This window comes from Pongo pygmaeus, chromosome 18, assembly GCF_028885625.2.
Source record: "Pongo pygmaeus isolate AG05252 chromosome 18, NHGRI_mPonPyg2-v2.0_pri, whole genome shotgun sequence".
Classification (NCBI taxonomy): Eukaryota; Metazoa; Chordata; class Mammalia; order Primates; family Hominidae; genus Pongo; species Pongo pygmaeus.
The window spans coordinates 33,217,501-33,231,840 of NC_072391.2; the positions used below are offsets into that span (position 1 = coordinate 33,217,501).

Consider the following 14,340-nt stretch of genomic DNA (forward strand, 5'->3'; position numbering starts at 1 on the left):
CGAGACCAGCCTGACCAACCAGAGGCTGGTCTTTAGTAGAGGGTTGGTGAAACCCTCTACTAAAAATACAAACACTGGCTGGCGTCGTGGCGCACGCCTGTAGTCCCAGCTACTCAGGAGGCTGAGGCAGGAGAATCGCTTTAACCCAGGAGGCGGAGGTTGCAGTGAGCTGAGATTGTGCCACTGCACTCCAGCCTGGGCAACAGAGTGAGACTCCGTCTCCAAAAAAAAAAAAAAAAAAAAGACAGTAAAATTTGGGGGCAGCAGACCAGATGCCTGGACTGATGGTAGGACTGTCCCACAAGGGGTGGACATTAGGTCCTTGAAACAGACAACTCCCTCCCCTAGCAGGGAAGGGAAGGGCCTCAGAGCTTGGTCTCTACTCTGAGCACAGGTAGGTGCTTTGGGAAGCCTACCCCTGGCTCCCACATACAGAAAGTTTTACCAGTAGAAATATATGTTTGGGCAATGCCCAGGCAAAAGGGCCATGTTCAGTCCCCCATGTCCAGGCACAAAGGACTCTTCGCCACTCTTCCCTCTCTTGACAGAGTGGCAGAAAAGGAGCCTGGGGAACTTGGAAGGGAAGGGGATAAGGCAGGGGAAGGGGCAGATGACAAACCCTGGGCCTCATGCCCCTGCCCAGAAATGCAACAAAGCAACCCCTGAACTCAACATACAGGTCTGTTCTGGGGCCCCCACCACCCTAGCATCACCCATAATGATAGTTCTCACGTGCTGAGAGGACACCCAGGGCTCACACAATGGTCCCAAGTTCAAATTCTCTGGCCCATCTGCCAGAACACAGGATCTCTCATGGTTCCCTCTGGAGGTTAGGAATGCCCCGCCTGCGCCCTGCCATGGAACTCCTCACAGGGGCTTGCCTGATTTCTGGTCTCATTCCTCTGGGAATAGGTAGCTGTTGTTCTAGGTGTGATTAACCCCATCACTCCCTAGGCCTGTGAAGGGATTGTGTCAGCTACTGCCAGATCTGCAGGCAGCTGGGTCCACGCTGGACAGCTCCCGCCATTCCAAAACTCTCCCTTTCAGCTGGTCGAGGTTCTGTCTTTCCAACTTCAAAGAACAAACCTAAGCCCTCTCAGCTGGCTGGGCTCTTTGAAGGCAGTGATCACAGATCTAGTGTTCTGATTCTTCCAGACTGGGACTCCTTTGTTAAAAAATTTTTAAATTTGTTATTTTTTTGAGACAGTCTCTGTCGCCCAGGCTGGAGTGCAGTGGCACGATCTTCGCTCACTGCAGCCTCCGCCTCCCGGGGTTCAAGTGAGTCTCCTCCCTCAGCCTCCCGAGTAGCTGGGATTACAGGCGAGAGCCAACACGCCTGGCTTTTTTTTTTTTTTTTTTTTTTAGTAGAGACAGGGTTTCAATATGTTGGCCAGGCTGGTCTCGAACTCCTGGCCTCCAGTGATCCGCTAACCTTGGCCTCCCAAAGTGCTGGGATTACAGGCATGAGCCACCATGCCCAGCCCAGACTGGGGTTCCCTGACTTAGCAAAGGGTTGGGCAAAAAGATGTGGAGACCCCCTCGCCCCAACCGAATCCCATCATTAGCTCTAAAATCAACAGCCCCAAGGGAGTAGAGGAGGTCTGCTTAGAGATCCTGGTTCCTTCCATTTCCTTGAGGTCCGAACCAAAGTCAGAGCTGAAGTTTCAGCTAAAATTGAAGCCAGGGCTATTTGCAGAGGCTGCCGCCCTGGTGCGTCCGCTGGTGCTGGCCCAGGTTGGAGCTTTGCGCTATGGCCTTGCCACACTGCAGGCAGACGCAGGGCTTCTCGCTGCTGTGGGCCGTCTAGTGGATGGGCAGGTGGGAGCTCTGGCCGAAGCTCTGGCCACACTCACCACCAAGCATCAGGTTTCCGGACTTTATGACTGTGCTGGTGCCGCAGCAGATTCCAACTGTGCACAAAACTCTTAACTACAAACAAGGCACTTAGAGGCCTTCTCACCCATGTGGAGCGCAGGTGCTGCAACAGGTTGGAGCTAAGGCTGAGACTCTTGCCGCAGTCCCCTCAGCGATAAGGCTTTTAGCGGTGTGTGCGCGCTGGTGCTGGATCAGGTTGGAGCTGATGCTGAAAGCCTTACCACACCAGGCACAAGTATAGGGCTGAAGCGATGGTCACACTCGGGGCAGGAGTACGGCTTTTCATCGGTGCATACCCAGTGGCGCTTAACCAGATCAGAGCCGCATCGGAAGCTTCTGCCATAACCCGGACAACGGTAAGGCTTGTCACCAGAGTGGCTGCCTTGGTGGTGAATGAAGCCGGGGAGGCAGGCTGTGGTCAGCCCACACTTCCGGCACTCGCAGGTTTTGGGGCTTGTAGACGGTTGCTCTTGGCAGTCTTCTTCCTCCGCAGGGCTAGAGCCTGACCATTTTCCGGGCGGGCAGCTGCCCCGGCCACACCAGGAAGGGCTGCTCAGACGGAGCCACCTCGCAATCCAGGGGTGACCTCGGGGCTCCCCGGGATGCGAATGTCCCGCTCCCCCGCCGCCCCGCCCCGTCCGGATTCTCCCTCGCCTCTTCTGGCGCGGCCGACTGCACTGCGGGTGAAGAACGCCCCGTTTCCTAGATGCCAGCTCCTGAGCTCACGAGCACGTCCAGAGCGGAGGACACTCGGGACACCGGGGTCCAGCTCCGGAAACGGAAAATTCCACAAGCCCGTCACTCTAGGAAGCGGCAGCGAACGTTCTCCGTAGGTTTAACCCTCTTCTTCCTCTGACCGAGCGAGGGCTCCCCATCTGCGGCGCGGTCAGGACCCCGCACTTTCGGCCTGGCTAGGGGTTCTCGGAGTCCGTCCCGAGGACGGGCCGCACCACCGCTGGGGGGCAGCGAAGCGAGCCTAGAGGAGGAAAGGCGGTCCCCGCCGAGTGCACGCCGGGGGCGGAGCACGGCACGAAGGCTCCGTGGTCGGGCGTCTGGGCTGTTCGGAGGCCCCGGTCCACCTGGAGGGCCCTGGAAGAGTTTCCAGCGCTTCCCGAGGTAGGCGTGAGAAGCTGGGCGCGGACCACATCTCCCTCATGCACCCCCCGCACGTCCCAGGTTGGGCAGCGATTAAGGTACCGCCGCATCTCCTGTGCAAGGACAGACTTCCGGGGTGGAGAACTACAACTTCCGACTTGCATCGCTGCGGTGGCGCTATTTAAACAGCGTCAGCGAGGCGGTGCCCGACGATTCCCCTGTCTTCCAGTTCCGCTCCCTGGGATCAGCGGCGAGAAGCGGGGCGGAGTCTGAGGCCCGAGCCAAGATGGCGGCTGCGAAGCCAACCCTCACGGACTCGCTCTCGTTCTGCCTCGCGCAGCTCGCGGCGGCGGCCGGGGAGGCTCTGGGTGGGGAAAAGGACCCAGCGACCAACGAGACACCCCTGAGCCGCGCGCTCCTAGCCCTCCGCACGCGCCACATCAAGGCAGCGGGGGGAATAGAGCGCTTCCGGGCACGCGGCGGGCTCCGCCCCCTACTCGCGCTGCTACGGCGAGCGGCTGCAGCGGGTTCCGCCCCGTCCCAGGCAGGCCCCGGCTCCGCCCCCTCGTCGGCCGCGTCGGCAGCTTCTAGCCCCGCCCCCGAGTCGGGCCCCGCCCCCTCCGCTGTGTCGTCGTCTATTCCTACGCCGCCAGTGCGCCTGCGCAAGACGCTGGACTTGGCGCTCAGCATCCTAGCCGATTGCTGTACGGAAGGGGCGTGCCGGTCCGAAGTGCGCAGACTCGGAGGCATACTCCCTTTGGGTAAGTGCTCCGCCCCCGTTTCCTAGAAAGATGAGGTTTGCAACTCCCTTGCTGTCTGGACCCGGGCAGTCTGGAGTTCTTTGTGTCACATCCCGGAATAACGTGCTTTGTGATGGCGCATCGCTCCTGTTTCTCAATCTGTTGTGCCCCGTGACGTCACTGCACTCTCTATAGATGAGAGAGAGCCCTCCCAGACCAGATAATTATAGCCATTATCTAGGAATTGGTTGTTGAGGACTTCTTTCGAAGCTGGACTAGCGGAGGCCAGAGTTATTTGGTGATTTTTTCAGATGATTCTTATCGTCCAATTATGATGTTCATAGCAGACATTCAGTGCCCACTATGTGTCCGGCCCTGTGCAAGGTTCTGAAGCCCCACTGATGAGCTGGAAGATGTAGTGGTTCAGAAAGAGAGTTCTGCAAAAGAAGTCACCTAACCCCTCCGAGGCTAGGATTCCTTGTAAAATGGGGCAATAATAGCTACCTCAAAAAATCAGAGTGGGGAGAAAACGAAGTACAAATATAGCATGAATATGCAAATATTCTAAGCATGACACGTATTTCAAGTTATTAAAAACTAGCATAAGCTGGGTGCAGTGGTACATGCGTGTAGTTCCAGCTAATTGGGAGGCTGAGGTGGGAGGATCCCTTGAGCCTAGGAGGTCGAGGCTGCAGTGAACAATGACTGTGCCTGTGAATAGCCACTGCATTCCAGCCTGGGCAACGTAACAAGACCTCGTATCTTAGAAAACCAAACAAAACAGTAGTCGCTTAGGAAGCAGGAAAAAATAAATAAAAATAATTAAAACCAGCACAGTAAGAACAAATCCTAGCAAAACATAAGCTTTTCTGTTTACCAGCTAAATTGGTGCCTCCTAGTGGCAATGTGTGAAAGCAGTTTACATGTCACTACCCGCCTTCCACGAAATTATGCTAGTTTTGATGACATCTTAACTTTTCGGATAAAGGGAAGCATTAATATATTTAAAATTTACATAAAATGTATCTGGACCGTATATGTTTGACAAGAGCCTTGGTTATTAAATAACCCCCATCATTCAGCTACTATTTTTCATTTTAAATATCTTCTGAATTTATCTGCTTCTCTCTCTTCCTACTTCCATTGTGTGCCCAGAGACTGGTATCTCTGTGCTGTGTGATGCCAGTAGCTGGGTTGGTTCAAGCTATTGTCTTTTCATGCTTGGACTATTATGACAGCCTTTTGACTCCCCCCTTCCTATTCTTTCCCCCGTAATGCATTCTCCCTATGGATGCCAGGATTGTATCATGTCACTCCCCTTCATAAAACCCTTGTGTGGCCCCCAGTGCCTTCACATTCAAGTCCTGACCCCTTGGCCTGACATTTGAAGCCTTTCACAGACACTGCATCTTACCTCTGGGCCTTTGGAAAGGCTACTTCCAAACCTGAAATGCCTTCTCACACCCCCATCCACCGTGCTTCTGGCAAATACCTTCCTGTGTACCCCTCCAGACCCAGCCCAAGTGTTAGCCTCTTTCTTTTTATTTTTTTGAGATGAAGTCTTGCTCTGTCATCCAGGCTGGAGTGCAGTGACACGATCTCAGCTTACTGCAACCTCTGCCTCCTGGGTTCAAGCAATTCTGCCACAGCCTCCTGGGTAGCTGGGATTACAGGCGCATACCACCATGTCCAGATAATTTTTGTATTTTTAGTAGAGATGGGGTTTGGCCCCGTTGGCCAGGCTGGTCTTGAACTCCTGACCTCAAGTGACCCACCCACCTTGGTCCCCCAAAGTGCTAGGATTACAGGCTTGAGCCACTGTGCCCTGCTGACCATTAGCCTCTTCTGAAAGCCTTCCAGGCCTTCTCAGGCCACGTTCTCCAGGTTATTGAGGAGAGAGACAGTAAGGGGTAGAACCCTCACAAGCCCAAACTGTCCTTGCAGTGACCATTCTTCAGTGCATGAAGACAGACAGCATCCAGAACCGAACGGCCCGTGCCCTGGGGAACTTAGCCATGGAACCTGAGAGCTGTGGGGACATCCACTGTGCTGGTGAGAGGCTGTGAGGTTGGGGTCTGCTAGGGCTTGGGGCAGAAGAAAGGCTTGAGTGTCTGTCCTTGTTCACCCTCTGTGCTCCCCTTTCCTGCCCTCAGGTGCTGTTCCCCTGCTTGTGGAGAGCCTGACAGCCTGCCAGGACTCGCAGTGCCTACAGAGCGTGGTGCGTGCCCTCCGTAACCTGGCAGACTCACCCCAGCACCGCCTGGCCCTGGCACAGCAGGGAGCAGTGCGCCCGCTGGCCGAGCTCCTGGCCACTGCCCCAGATGCTGCACTGACCTTAGCCCTCGTCCGTGCCCTCCTAGAACTCAGCCGAGGCTGCTCCCGGGCCTGTGCTGAGCAGCTAAGTCTGGGTGGGGGATTGGGCCCACTCGTCAGCCTGGCTTCCCACCCCAAGCGGGCAGTACGCGAGGGAACCATTCTGATCCTCGCCAACCTGTGTGCCCAGGGCCTGATTCGGCCTGCACTGGGCAATGCTGGTGGCGTGGAGGTGCTGGTAGATGAGCTCCGGCAGCGCCGGGGTCCTAATGGAGCTAGCCCAACCTCCCAGCAGCCCCTGGTGCGGGCTGTGTGTCTCCTGTGTCGTGAGGCCATCAACCGGGCCCGACTGCGGGATGCTGGTGGCTTGGATCTACTGATGGGCCTGCTGCGGGACCCTCGTGCAAGCGCATGGCACCCTCGTATTGTGGCTGCCCTTGTGGGGTTTCTGTATGACACTGGGGCCCTGGGCCGGCTGCAGGCTCTGGGACTTGTGCCTCTCCTGGCTGGGCAGCTGTGTGGTGAGGCTGGTGAGGAGGAAGAAGAGGGAAGAGAAGCTGCTTCCTGGGACTTCCCTGAGGAGAGGACCCCTGAGCGGGCACAGGGTGGAAGCTTCCGGAGCCTCAGGTGAGTCCCTGTCTCAGGGCTTGGGAGGGTGAGCAGTGCGGTGATGTGGGGTTTGTGTCTGTCTTGGTCGTCTTCACTATCTCTGCCCCCATTCTGTCTGAATAAGACTTATAACCCAGACTCCTGATTCCCACACGACCACCTGCCAGTTCCTATTTAACACACTCCACTCCCCTGGGTCTACCTTTTTTTTTTTTGAGACAGGGTCTCACTCTGTCGCCTAGGCTGGAATGCAGTGGTGCCATCTCCACTCACTGCAACCTCCACCTCCTTGGTTCAAGCAGTTCTCCTGCCTCAGCCTCCCGAGTAGCTGGGATTACAGGTGCCGGCCACCACTCCCAGCTAATTTTTGTATTTTTAATAGAGACAAGGTTTCACCATGTTGGCCAGCCTGGTCTCGAACTCCTGACCTCAGATGATCCACCCGCCTCAGCCTCCCAAAGTCCTGGGATTACAGGCGTGAACCACTGCACTGGCTGGATCTACCTTTTAACCTTGGTTCCATGCCAGCACCTTTGAACTTTGGGCCCCAGACAAGTTCACTGGGAGGTGGGATATACGCTGGTTAAGATGGTGGGCTCTGGAGTCCAAGTTCTTACTCTGTTACCATCACTCATGAGCTGAAGCATCACAGGAAAGCTGAGGAACTCTTTATTTTTTTTTTAAACATTAGAGTTGGGGATCTCGCTTTGTTGCCCAGGCTGTTCTTGAACTCTTGGCTTCCAGTGACCCTCCTGGCTCAGCCTCCCAAAGTGTAGGGATTACAGATGTGAGCCACCATGCCCAGCCCCCAGCGCTTCCTATTTCCTTTTTATTTTCTCCATGACCTGTGTGCTCTACACTAGCCCCACACTAACATAACTCATGGTACTCTTACTTCTTGTCTGCTTCTTCTCACTGGAACATAAACTCCAGGGGGACATGTTCAGTGCTTCTACCCAGCACCTAAAGAACGGCTTGGCACATGACAGGCCTCGGTAATTACTGAATGAGGTTTTAGTCCTATCCCCCTCTCACTTCCGTTTCTCCCCTTTCTCTGCCCTCCTCCTCTCCCCTGGCTTTACCTCCCTCCAAGACAGCTTTCAGCTCATGCAGTGGCTCACGCCTGCAATCCCAGCGCCTTGGGAGGCCAAGGCGGGAGGATTGCTTGAGCACAGCAGTTTGAGACCAGCCTGGGCAACATAGCGAGACCCATCTCTACAAAACATTTAAAAAATTAGCTGAGTGTGGTGGCATACACCTGTAGTGCCAGCTACTTGGGAGGCTGAGGTGGGAGGATCACTTGAGCTCAAGAGTTCAAGGCTGCAGTGAGCCAGGATCCCACAACTGCATTCCAGCCTGGGCTATAGAGGGATACCACGTTTCTTTAAAAAAAAAAAAAAAAAAAGCTGCCTCACGCCTCTTGGACTCTGCCCCTTCACCTTGGCTCTGGGTTCAGTCTCCTTCCCTTTCTGCCCTCCACAGGTCGTGGCTGATCTCCGAGGGCTATGCCACGGGCCCTGATGACATCTCCCCCGACTGGTCTCCTGAGCAGTGTCCGCCGGAGCCCATGGAGCCGGCCAGCCCCGCCCCCACCCCGACCTCGCTGCGGGCACCACGCACCCAACGCACTCCGGGCCGCAGCCCCGCCGCCGCCATCGAGGAGCCTTGGGGACGCGAAGGGCCAGCCCTGCTGCTGCTGTCGCGCTTTTCCCAGGCCCCTGACCCAAGTGGGGCACTCGTGACCGGCCCGGCGCTGTACGGCCTGCTGACCTATGTGACCGGCGCACCGGGCCCGCCCAGCCCACGTGCACTGCGCATCCTGTCACGCCTCACCTGCAACCCTGCCTGCCTCGAGGCCTTCGTGCGCAGTTATGGCGCAGCGCTGCTGCGGGCCTGGCTGGTGCTGGGGGTGGCGCCTGACGATTGGCCGGCACCACGTGCCCGGCCCACTCTCCACAGCCGGCACCGAGAGCTGGGTGAGTTCCCACACCCACCCGTCTCCTTGCCCCCATGTGAGTCTCCATCCTCCCCCGTGGCTTCCGTGGGCCCAGAACCTCACCTTCCCACTCACCTGTCCTCCCAAGCCCGTCCTCCAGACAGCCCGTCACCAGAGTGGGGTAGGGAGCAGGGCGTTCCAGTTCTTCCATGGGCCCACAGGCAGAGTTCTGCTGTGTCCTCTGCCCTAGCCCTGGGGCCCAGATACCCTAACTCCAGATGCAGCCCTGCGCCCAGGATCTGGGCTGATCTGTGCTTCTTTCCTGGCTCTGCCATTGGTTCAGCGCTGTCCTGACTGCTCCCCACCAGCACACTGACCTGTGAACTCCAGCCTCACCACCACCCCCAGCACTGCCAGGGACTGCCCTGTCTGCTGTGCCCTGACCACAGGCTGCTTCAGGGGCCCAGACTTACACCCTGACCGTCCCACCTTCTGTCCTCGTCCTGGACCTCAGGTTCCCAGCGTCCCGAGCCCAGCACTGCCTCTTCAGTGCTCTGACTTCTCACCCAGAGGTTTCACCTCTCACAGGCCCAGAGCCCTGTCTCACTCACCCCACCTGTCTTACACTCCAGCTCCCAGCCTGACAAGCTTTCCACTCACAGGGGAGAGGCTACTGCAGAACCTGACGGTTCAGGCCGAGTCGCCCTTCGGGGTTGGGGCCCTCACGCACCTGCTGCTCTCTGGGAGCCCTGAGGACCGAGTGGCCTGCGCGCTGACTCTGCCCTTCATCTGTCGGTGAGTGGGAAGTGGGTGCCTTGCGGGGTTGGGGGAGGAGTGCTGTGTTTCCCAGGCCCGTTTCCCACCTTCTGAAAGGCCCTCTCTTCTCTGTAGGAAGCCCTCTCTGTGGCGCCGGCTGCTTCTGGAGCAGGGTGGCCTCCGGCTCCTCCTTGCGGCGCTGACCCGGCCGGCCCCACACCCGCTCTTCCTCTTCTTTGCCGCGGACTCCCTTTCCTGCCTCCAAGACCTGGTGTCTCCCACTGTGAGCCCAGCTGTCCCACAGGCAGTCCCCATGGACCTAGACTCACCCTCCCCTTGCCTGTATGAACCTCTGCTGGGCCCAGCCCCTGTCCCAGCTCCCGACCTGCACTTCCTGCTGGACTCAGGCCTCCAGCTCCCTGCCCAGCGAGCGGCCTCAGCCACCGCCTCCCCTTTCTTCCGGGCCCTGCTGTCAGGCAGCTTTGCAGAAGCCCAGATGGACCTGGTGCCCCTGCGAGGCCTGTCGCCCGGCGCAGCCTGGCCTGTCCTGCATCATTTGCATGGTTGTCGGGGGTGTGGGGCTGCCCTGGGGCCCGTGCCCCCACCAGGCCAGCCCCTGCTGGGCTCAGAGGCTGAGGAGGCACTGGAGGCCGCTGGCCGTTTCCTACTGCCTGGGCTGGAGGAGGAGCTGGAAGAGGCTGTGGGCCGCATCCACCTGGGACCCCAGGGTGGCCCGGAGTCAGTGGGTGAGGTGTTCCGCCTGGGCCGGCCCCGGCTGTCTGCCCACTGTGCCCGCTGGACACTGGGGTCAGAGCAGTGCCCGAGGAAGCGGGGTCTGGCCCTGGTGGGGCTTGTGGAGGCAGCAGGTGAAGAGGCAGGGCCCCTGACGGAGGCTTTGCTGGCCGTGGTGATGGGGATTGAGTTGGGGGCAAGGGTCCCTGCCTAGACTGTTGACGTCCCCTGGGAAGGGGACCCAAGGATGAATTGGCTGTGAAGGAGCCTCCCTGAGACTGGCAAGGAAGGACGCTGAGCAGAAGGAGTCGTCATGGAGGAGTGGTGAGAACATGGAACCGGACCCCAAGATGACGATCTAAAGACCCGGGAGCGAGAAGCCAAGGCTAGGGTCTGGGCGTAGGGCCCAGAGAAGCAGAACAGCCCAGAGCCCCAGGTGCCTGGCCTGGCCCAGACCTCTGGAATTGAGATTAAACACTTTGGAGTTGGATACCTGTGTTGTGTGGTGTGTCTGCTTCTGTTTCTTCGCCCACCAGGCAGGGTCTTGTTCAGGTCTTTGTGTCTGGACACAGACCACCCTTGCATGTAACAGTTTAATAAGTACTGGGACAGGGTTGAGTTCCCAGGCTGCTGCTTAGGATGTGGTTTTGGGCCCCAGGGGAAGCCTGCTTCCTGCTGTCAGGGCCTCACTGCTCTGACATAGCAACCCAACTGGACACACAGACCTTGCTCGGGGCTGAAAGGGTTGTGCTGAGGGAATGCCGTTAGTCTGATGATGTGTTGAAAGCCTTTGCATTACTGACTGTTGCCCATCTTTGTCCCCCATTCTTTGGCTCCCTTTTCATCTCCTGGGCCACGTGTCCTACTGCTGTCTGTCTGAGGGAAGACCTGCTGTGGAGGGAATCTCGAGCCTTGTCTTAGTCATGCCCAGAGACAGACAAAGACCTGTGCTGGCGTTGAGGAGAGGGAAAGGCTCACATTGCTTTGGTCTCCAAGGCAGGGTCTCCATCACCTGGCTTCCAGATCTTTTTTTTTTTGACTATTATTTTGCTTTAGATTCAGGGGGCACGTGCATGTTTGTTACACGGGTATATTGTGTACTGGGGAGGATTGGGTTTCTAGTGAACCCATTACCCAAAGAGTGAACACTATACCCACTAGGTAATTTTCCAGCCCTTGCCCCGCACCCACCCGCCCCCCTTTTGGAGTCCCCAGTGTCTGTTTCCATCTTCATGCCCCTGTGTACCCATTGCTTAGCTCCCACTTATAACGGAGAACATGCAGTATTTGGTTTTCTGTGTCTGAGTTAGTTTACTTAGGATAATGGCTTCCAGCTCCATTCATGTTCCTGCAAAGGACATTATTTCATTTTTTAAGGCTGTGTACTATTCCATGGTGTATATGTACCACATTTTCCTTTTTTTTTTTTTAAGAGACGGGGTCTTGCTATGTTGCCCAGGCTGGTCTCAAAATCCTAAGTTCAAGCAGTCCTCCTGCCTCAGACTCCTAAAGTGCTGTGATTTATAGGCACGAGCCGCTGTGCCAGCCAACATTTTCTTTATTCAGTCAACCATTGATGGATACTTAGGTTGGGCCCATGAGTTTGCTATTGTGAATAGTACTGCAATGAACACAACGAGTCCAGCTTTTACATGATTTCTTTTCCTGTGGGTAGATACTTGGTAGTGGGATTTCTGGGTCAAATGATAGTTCTAGTTGTAGGTCTTTGAGAAATCTCCATGCTGTTTTCCATAGAGGTTGAGCTAATTTACATTCCCACCAACATTCCCCCCTTTCTCCACATTCATGCCAACATCTGTTGCTTTTTTACTTTTTAATAATTGGCTTGCAGATTTTTGACTCCTCAGTGGCAGCCTGATTTTGGGGAGAGCTGCACTGTGCCTGCCAAGGTCTGCTTCTGGGCCGCTGAGGTTGGCACTTGCTGTCTCTGAGCCTCTGTGAGTGTTGGTCCAGGTCTCTGGTTTTCAGGCTGTGCATTAGAACCAAGCAGTGAGCTTTGAAAAACTATTGATGCCTGGGGCCTTTTTGCTCACATTGGACTGGGCATCGGTATTTTATTTTATTTTATTTTTATTTTTGGAATCTTGTTCTGTCACCCAGGCTGCAGTGTGGTGGTGCAATATCGGCTCATTGCAGCCTCCGCCTCTCTGGTTCAAGCAATTCTCGTGCCTCAGCCTCCCAAGTAGCTGGGATTACAGGTGCCACCATGCCAGGCTAACTTTTTTTGTATTTTTAGTAGAGATGGGGTTTCACCATGTTGGCCAGGCTGGTCTCAAACTCCTGACCTCAGGTGATCTGCCTGCCTTGGCCTCCCAAAGTGCTGGGATTACAGGCATGAGCCACTGCGCCCAGTCAGGCCATGTCTTCAAATATTGTCACACTGAGGGTTAAACTTTGATATATAAATATGGGAGAGACACAAACATTCAGTCCATAACACTCCCTTTCCCCCAACCCTAGGTAATCACTAATCTACATCGTATCTCTACAGATGACCTGTTCTGGACATGTCATATAAATGGAATCATACAATGTGTGATCTTTCGTGTCTGGCTTCTTTCATATAGCATAATGTTATCAAGGTTCATCCACACTGTAGCATCTCATTTCTTTTTATTAGGAATAATACAGTTTCACTTTATGCATTGCTATGGTTTGAACATGTCCCCCAGAGTTGATGTGTTGGAAACTTAACCTCCAATGCAACTGTTGAGAGGTGGGAACTTTAAGAAGTGATTAGGTTATGTGGGCTCTTCCCTCATGAATGGATTAATGGCATTATTGCATGAGTAGATTAGTTATCAAGGGAGTGGACAGCTGATAGATAAATGGATGGGTTCTGTCCTCACCCCACCCCCTCTCTTGCACTGTCTTGCCCTTCCGCTTTCTGCTGTGGGATGAGGCAGAAAGAAAGCCCTCACCAGATGCAGGGCCCTTGATCTTGGACTTCCCAACCTCTAGAACTGAAAGAAGGATATTTCTATTCTTTATAAATTATCCAGCCTTGGGCATTCTATGATGCAGCACAAAACAGACTAAGACATGGATATGCCACTTTCATTTTTTCAATCATCAGTTGACGGACATTTGGGTTGTTTCCACTCTGGGGCTATTATGAATAATGCTGCTATGAATATTCACGTACAAGGTTTTTGTGGAATATGCTTTTATTTCTCTTGGTTACATATCTAGAAGGGAAATTGCTGGATCATATAACTCTATGTTTAAACATCTGAGGAAACTGCCAGACCATTTTCCAAAGTTAGTGAATGATTTTACATTCCAACCAGCCATGTGTGAGGGTTCCAATCTCTCCACATTCTCACAAAAACTTGTTAATTAACTGCCTTTTTTCAGCTTTTTTTTTTTTTTTTTTTTTTTGAGTCAGAATCTCACTCTGTCACCAGGCTGGAGTGCAGTGGCACAATCTCTGCTCACTGCAACCTCTGCCTCCCGAGTTCAAGTGATTCTCCTGCCTCAGCCTCCCGAGTAGCTGGGATTACAGGTGCCTGCCACCACACCCAGCTAATTTTTGTATTTTTAGTAGAGACGGGGTTTCGCCAAGTTAACTAGGCTAGTCTTGAACTCCCGACCTCAGGTGATCCGCCCGCCTCGGCCTCCCAGAGTGCTGGGAATACAGGCGTGAACCACTGAGCCTGGCCTTTAAAATATTATTATTATTATTTGAGATGGAGTCTCGCTCTGTTGCCCAGGCTGGAGTGCAGTGGCACGATCTCAGCTCACTGCAGCCTCCACCTGCCAGGTTCAAGGGATTCTTCCGCCTCACCCTCCCAAGTAGCTGGAAATACAGATGCCCACCACCTTGCCCAGCTAATTTTTTTGTGTGTTTTTAGCAGAGACTGGGTTTCACCATCTCAGCCAGGCTAACACGATCTCTGCTCACTGCAACCTCTGCCTCCCGAGTTCAAGTGATTCTCCTGCCTCAGCCTCCCGAGTAGCTGGGATTATAGGTGTCTGCCACCACACTCAGCTAATTTTTGTATTTTTAGTAGAGACGGGGTTTAGCCAAGATAACCAGGCTGGTCTCGAACTCCTGACCTCAGGTGATCCTCCAGCCTCGGCCTCCCAAAGTGCTGGGATTACAGGGGTGAACCACCGAGCTTGGCCTTTAAAATATTATTATTATTATTATTATTATTATTATTATTATTATTTGAGATGGAGTCTCACTCTGTCGCCCAGGCTGGAGTGCAGTGGCGCAATCTCAGCTCACTGCAGCCTCCACCTGCCAGGTTCAAGGGA

At 54.8% G+C, this 14,340-nt stretch overlaps 1 protein-coding gene across 3 annotated transcripts; it reads left to right on the forward strand.

Moving 5' to 3' along the window:
• The first annotated feature begins 1,369 nt into the window (after positions 1 to 1,369).
• On the forward strand, positions 1,370 to 10,546 carry ARMC5 (armadillo repeat containing 5). 3 transcript variants are annotated; one of them, XM_054453536.2, is made up of 8 exons: positions 2,038 to 2,231; positions 2,582 to 2,704; positions 3,200 to 3,731; positions 5,655 to 5,762; positions 5,864 to 6,650; positions 8,115 to 8,608; positions 9,231 to 9,363; positions 9,460 to 10,546. In XM_054453536.2, exons 1-8 carry the CDS (start codon positions 2,127 to 2,129, stop codon positions 10,268 to 10,270), a joined length of 3,093 nt encoding a protein of 1,030 aa, XP_054309511.1. In that variant the 5' UTR covers positions 2,038 to 2,126; the 3' UTR covers positions 10,271 to 10,546. The 3 variants fall into 3 exon arrangements, with proteins under 3 accessions (XP_054309510.1, XP_054309507.1, XP_054309511.1); XM_054453535.2 differs by having other exon boundaries at positions 1,370 to 2,991; XM_054453532.2 differs by having other exon boundaries at positions 1,370 to 2,704.
• Positions 10,547 to 14,340: the final 3,794 nt, after the last annotated feature.

What these genes read in the sequence shown, in the direction of transcription:
- ARMC5 (XM_054453536.2), top strand. Translation starts at nt 2,127, where the DNA reads ATGGTCACACTCGGGGCAGGAGTACGGCTTTTCATCGGTGCATACCCA. An exon ending in AGCGGCAGCGAACGTTCTCC is followed by an intron (nt 2,705 to 3,199) that starts GTAGGTTTAACC and finishes CCTGTCTTCCAG; the next exon opens with TTCCGCTCCCTGGGATCAGC. An exon ending in TGGGGACATCCACTGTGCTG is followed by an intron (nt 5,763 to 5,863) that starts GTGAGAGGCTGT and finishes TCCTGCCCTCAG; the next exon opens with GTGCTGTTCCCCTGCTTGTG.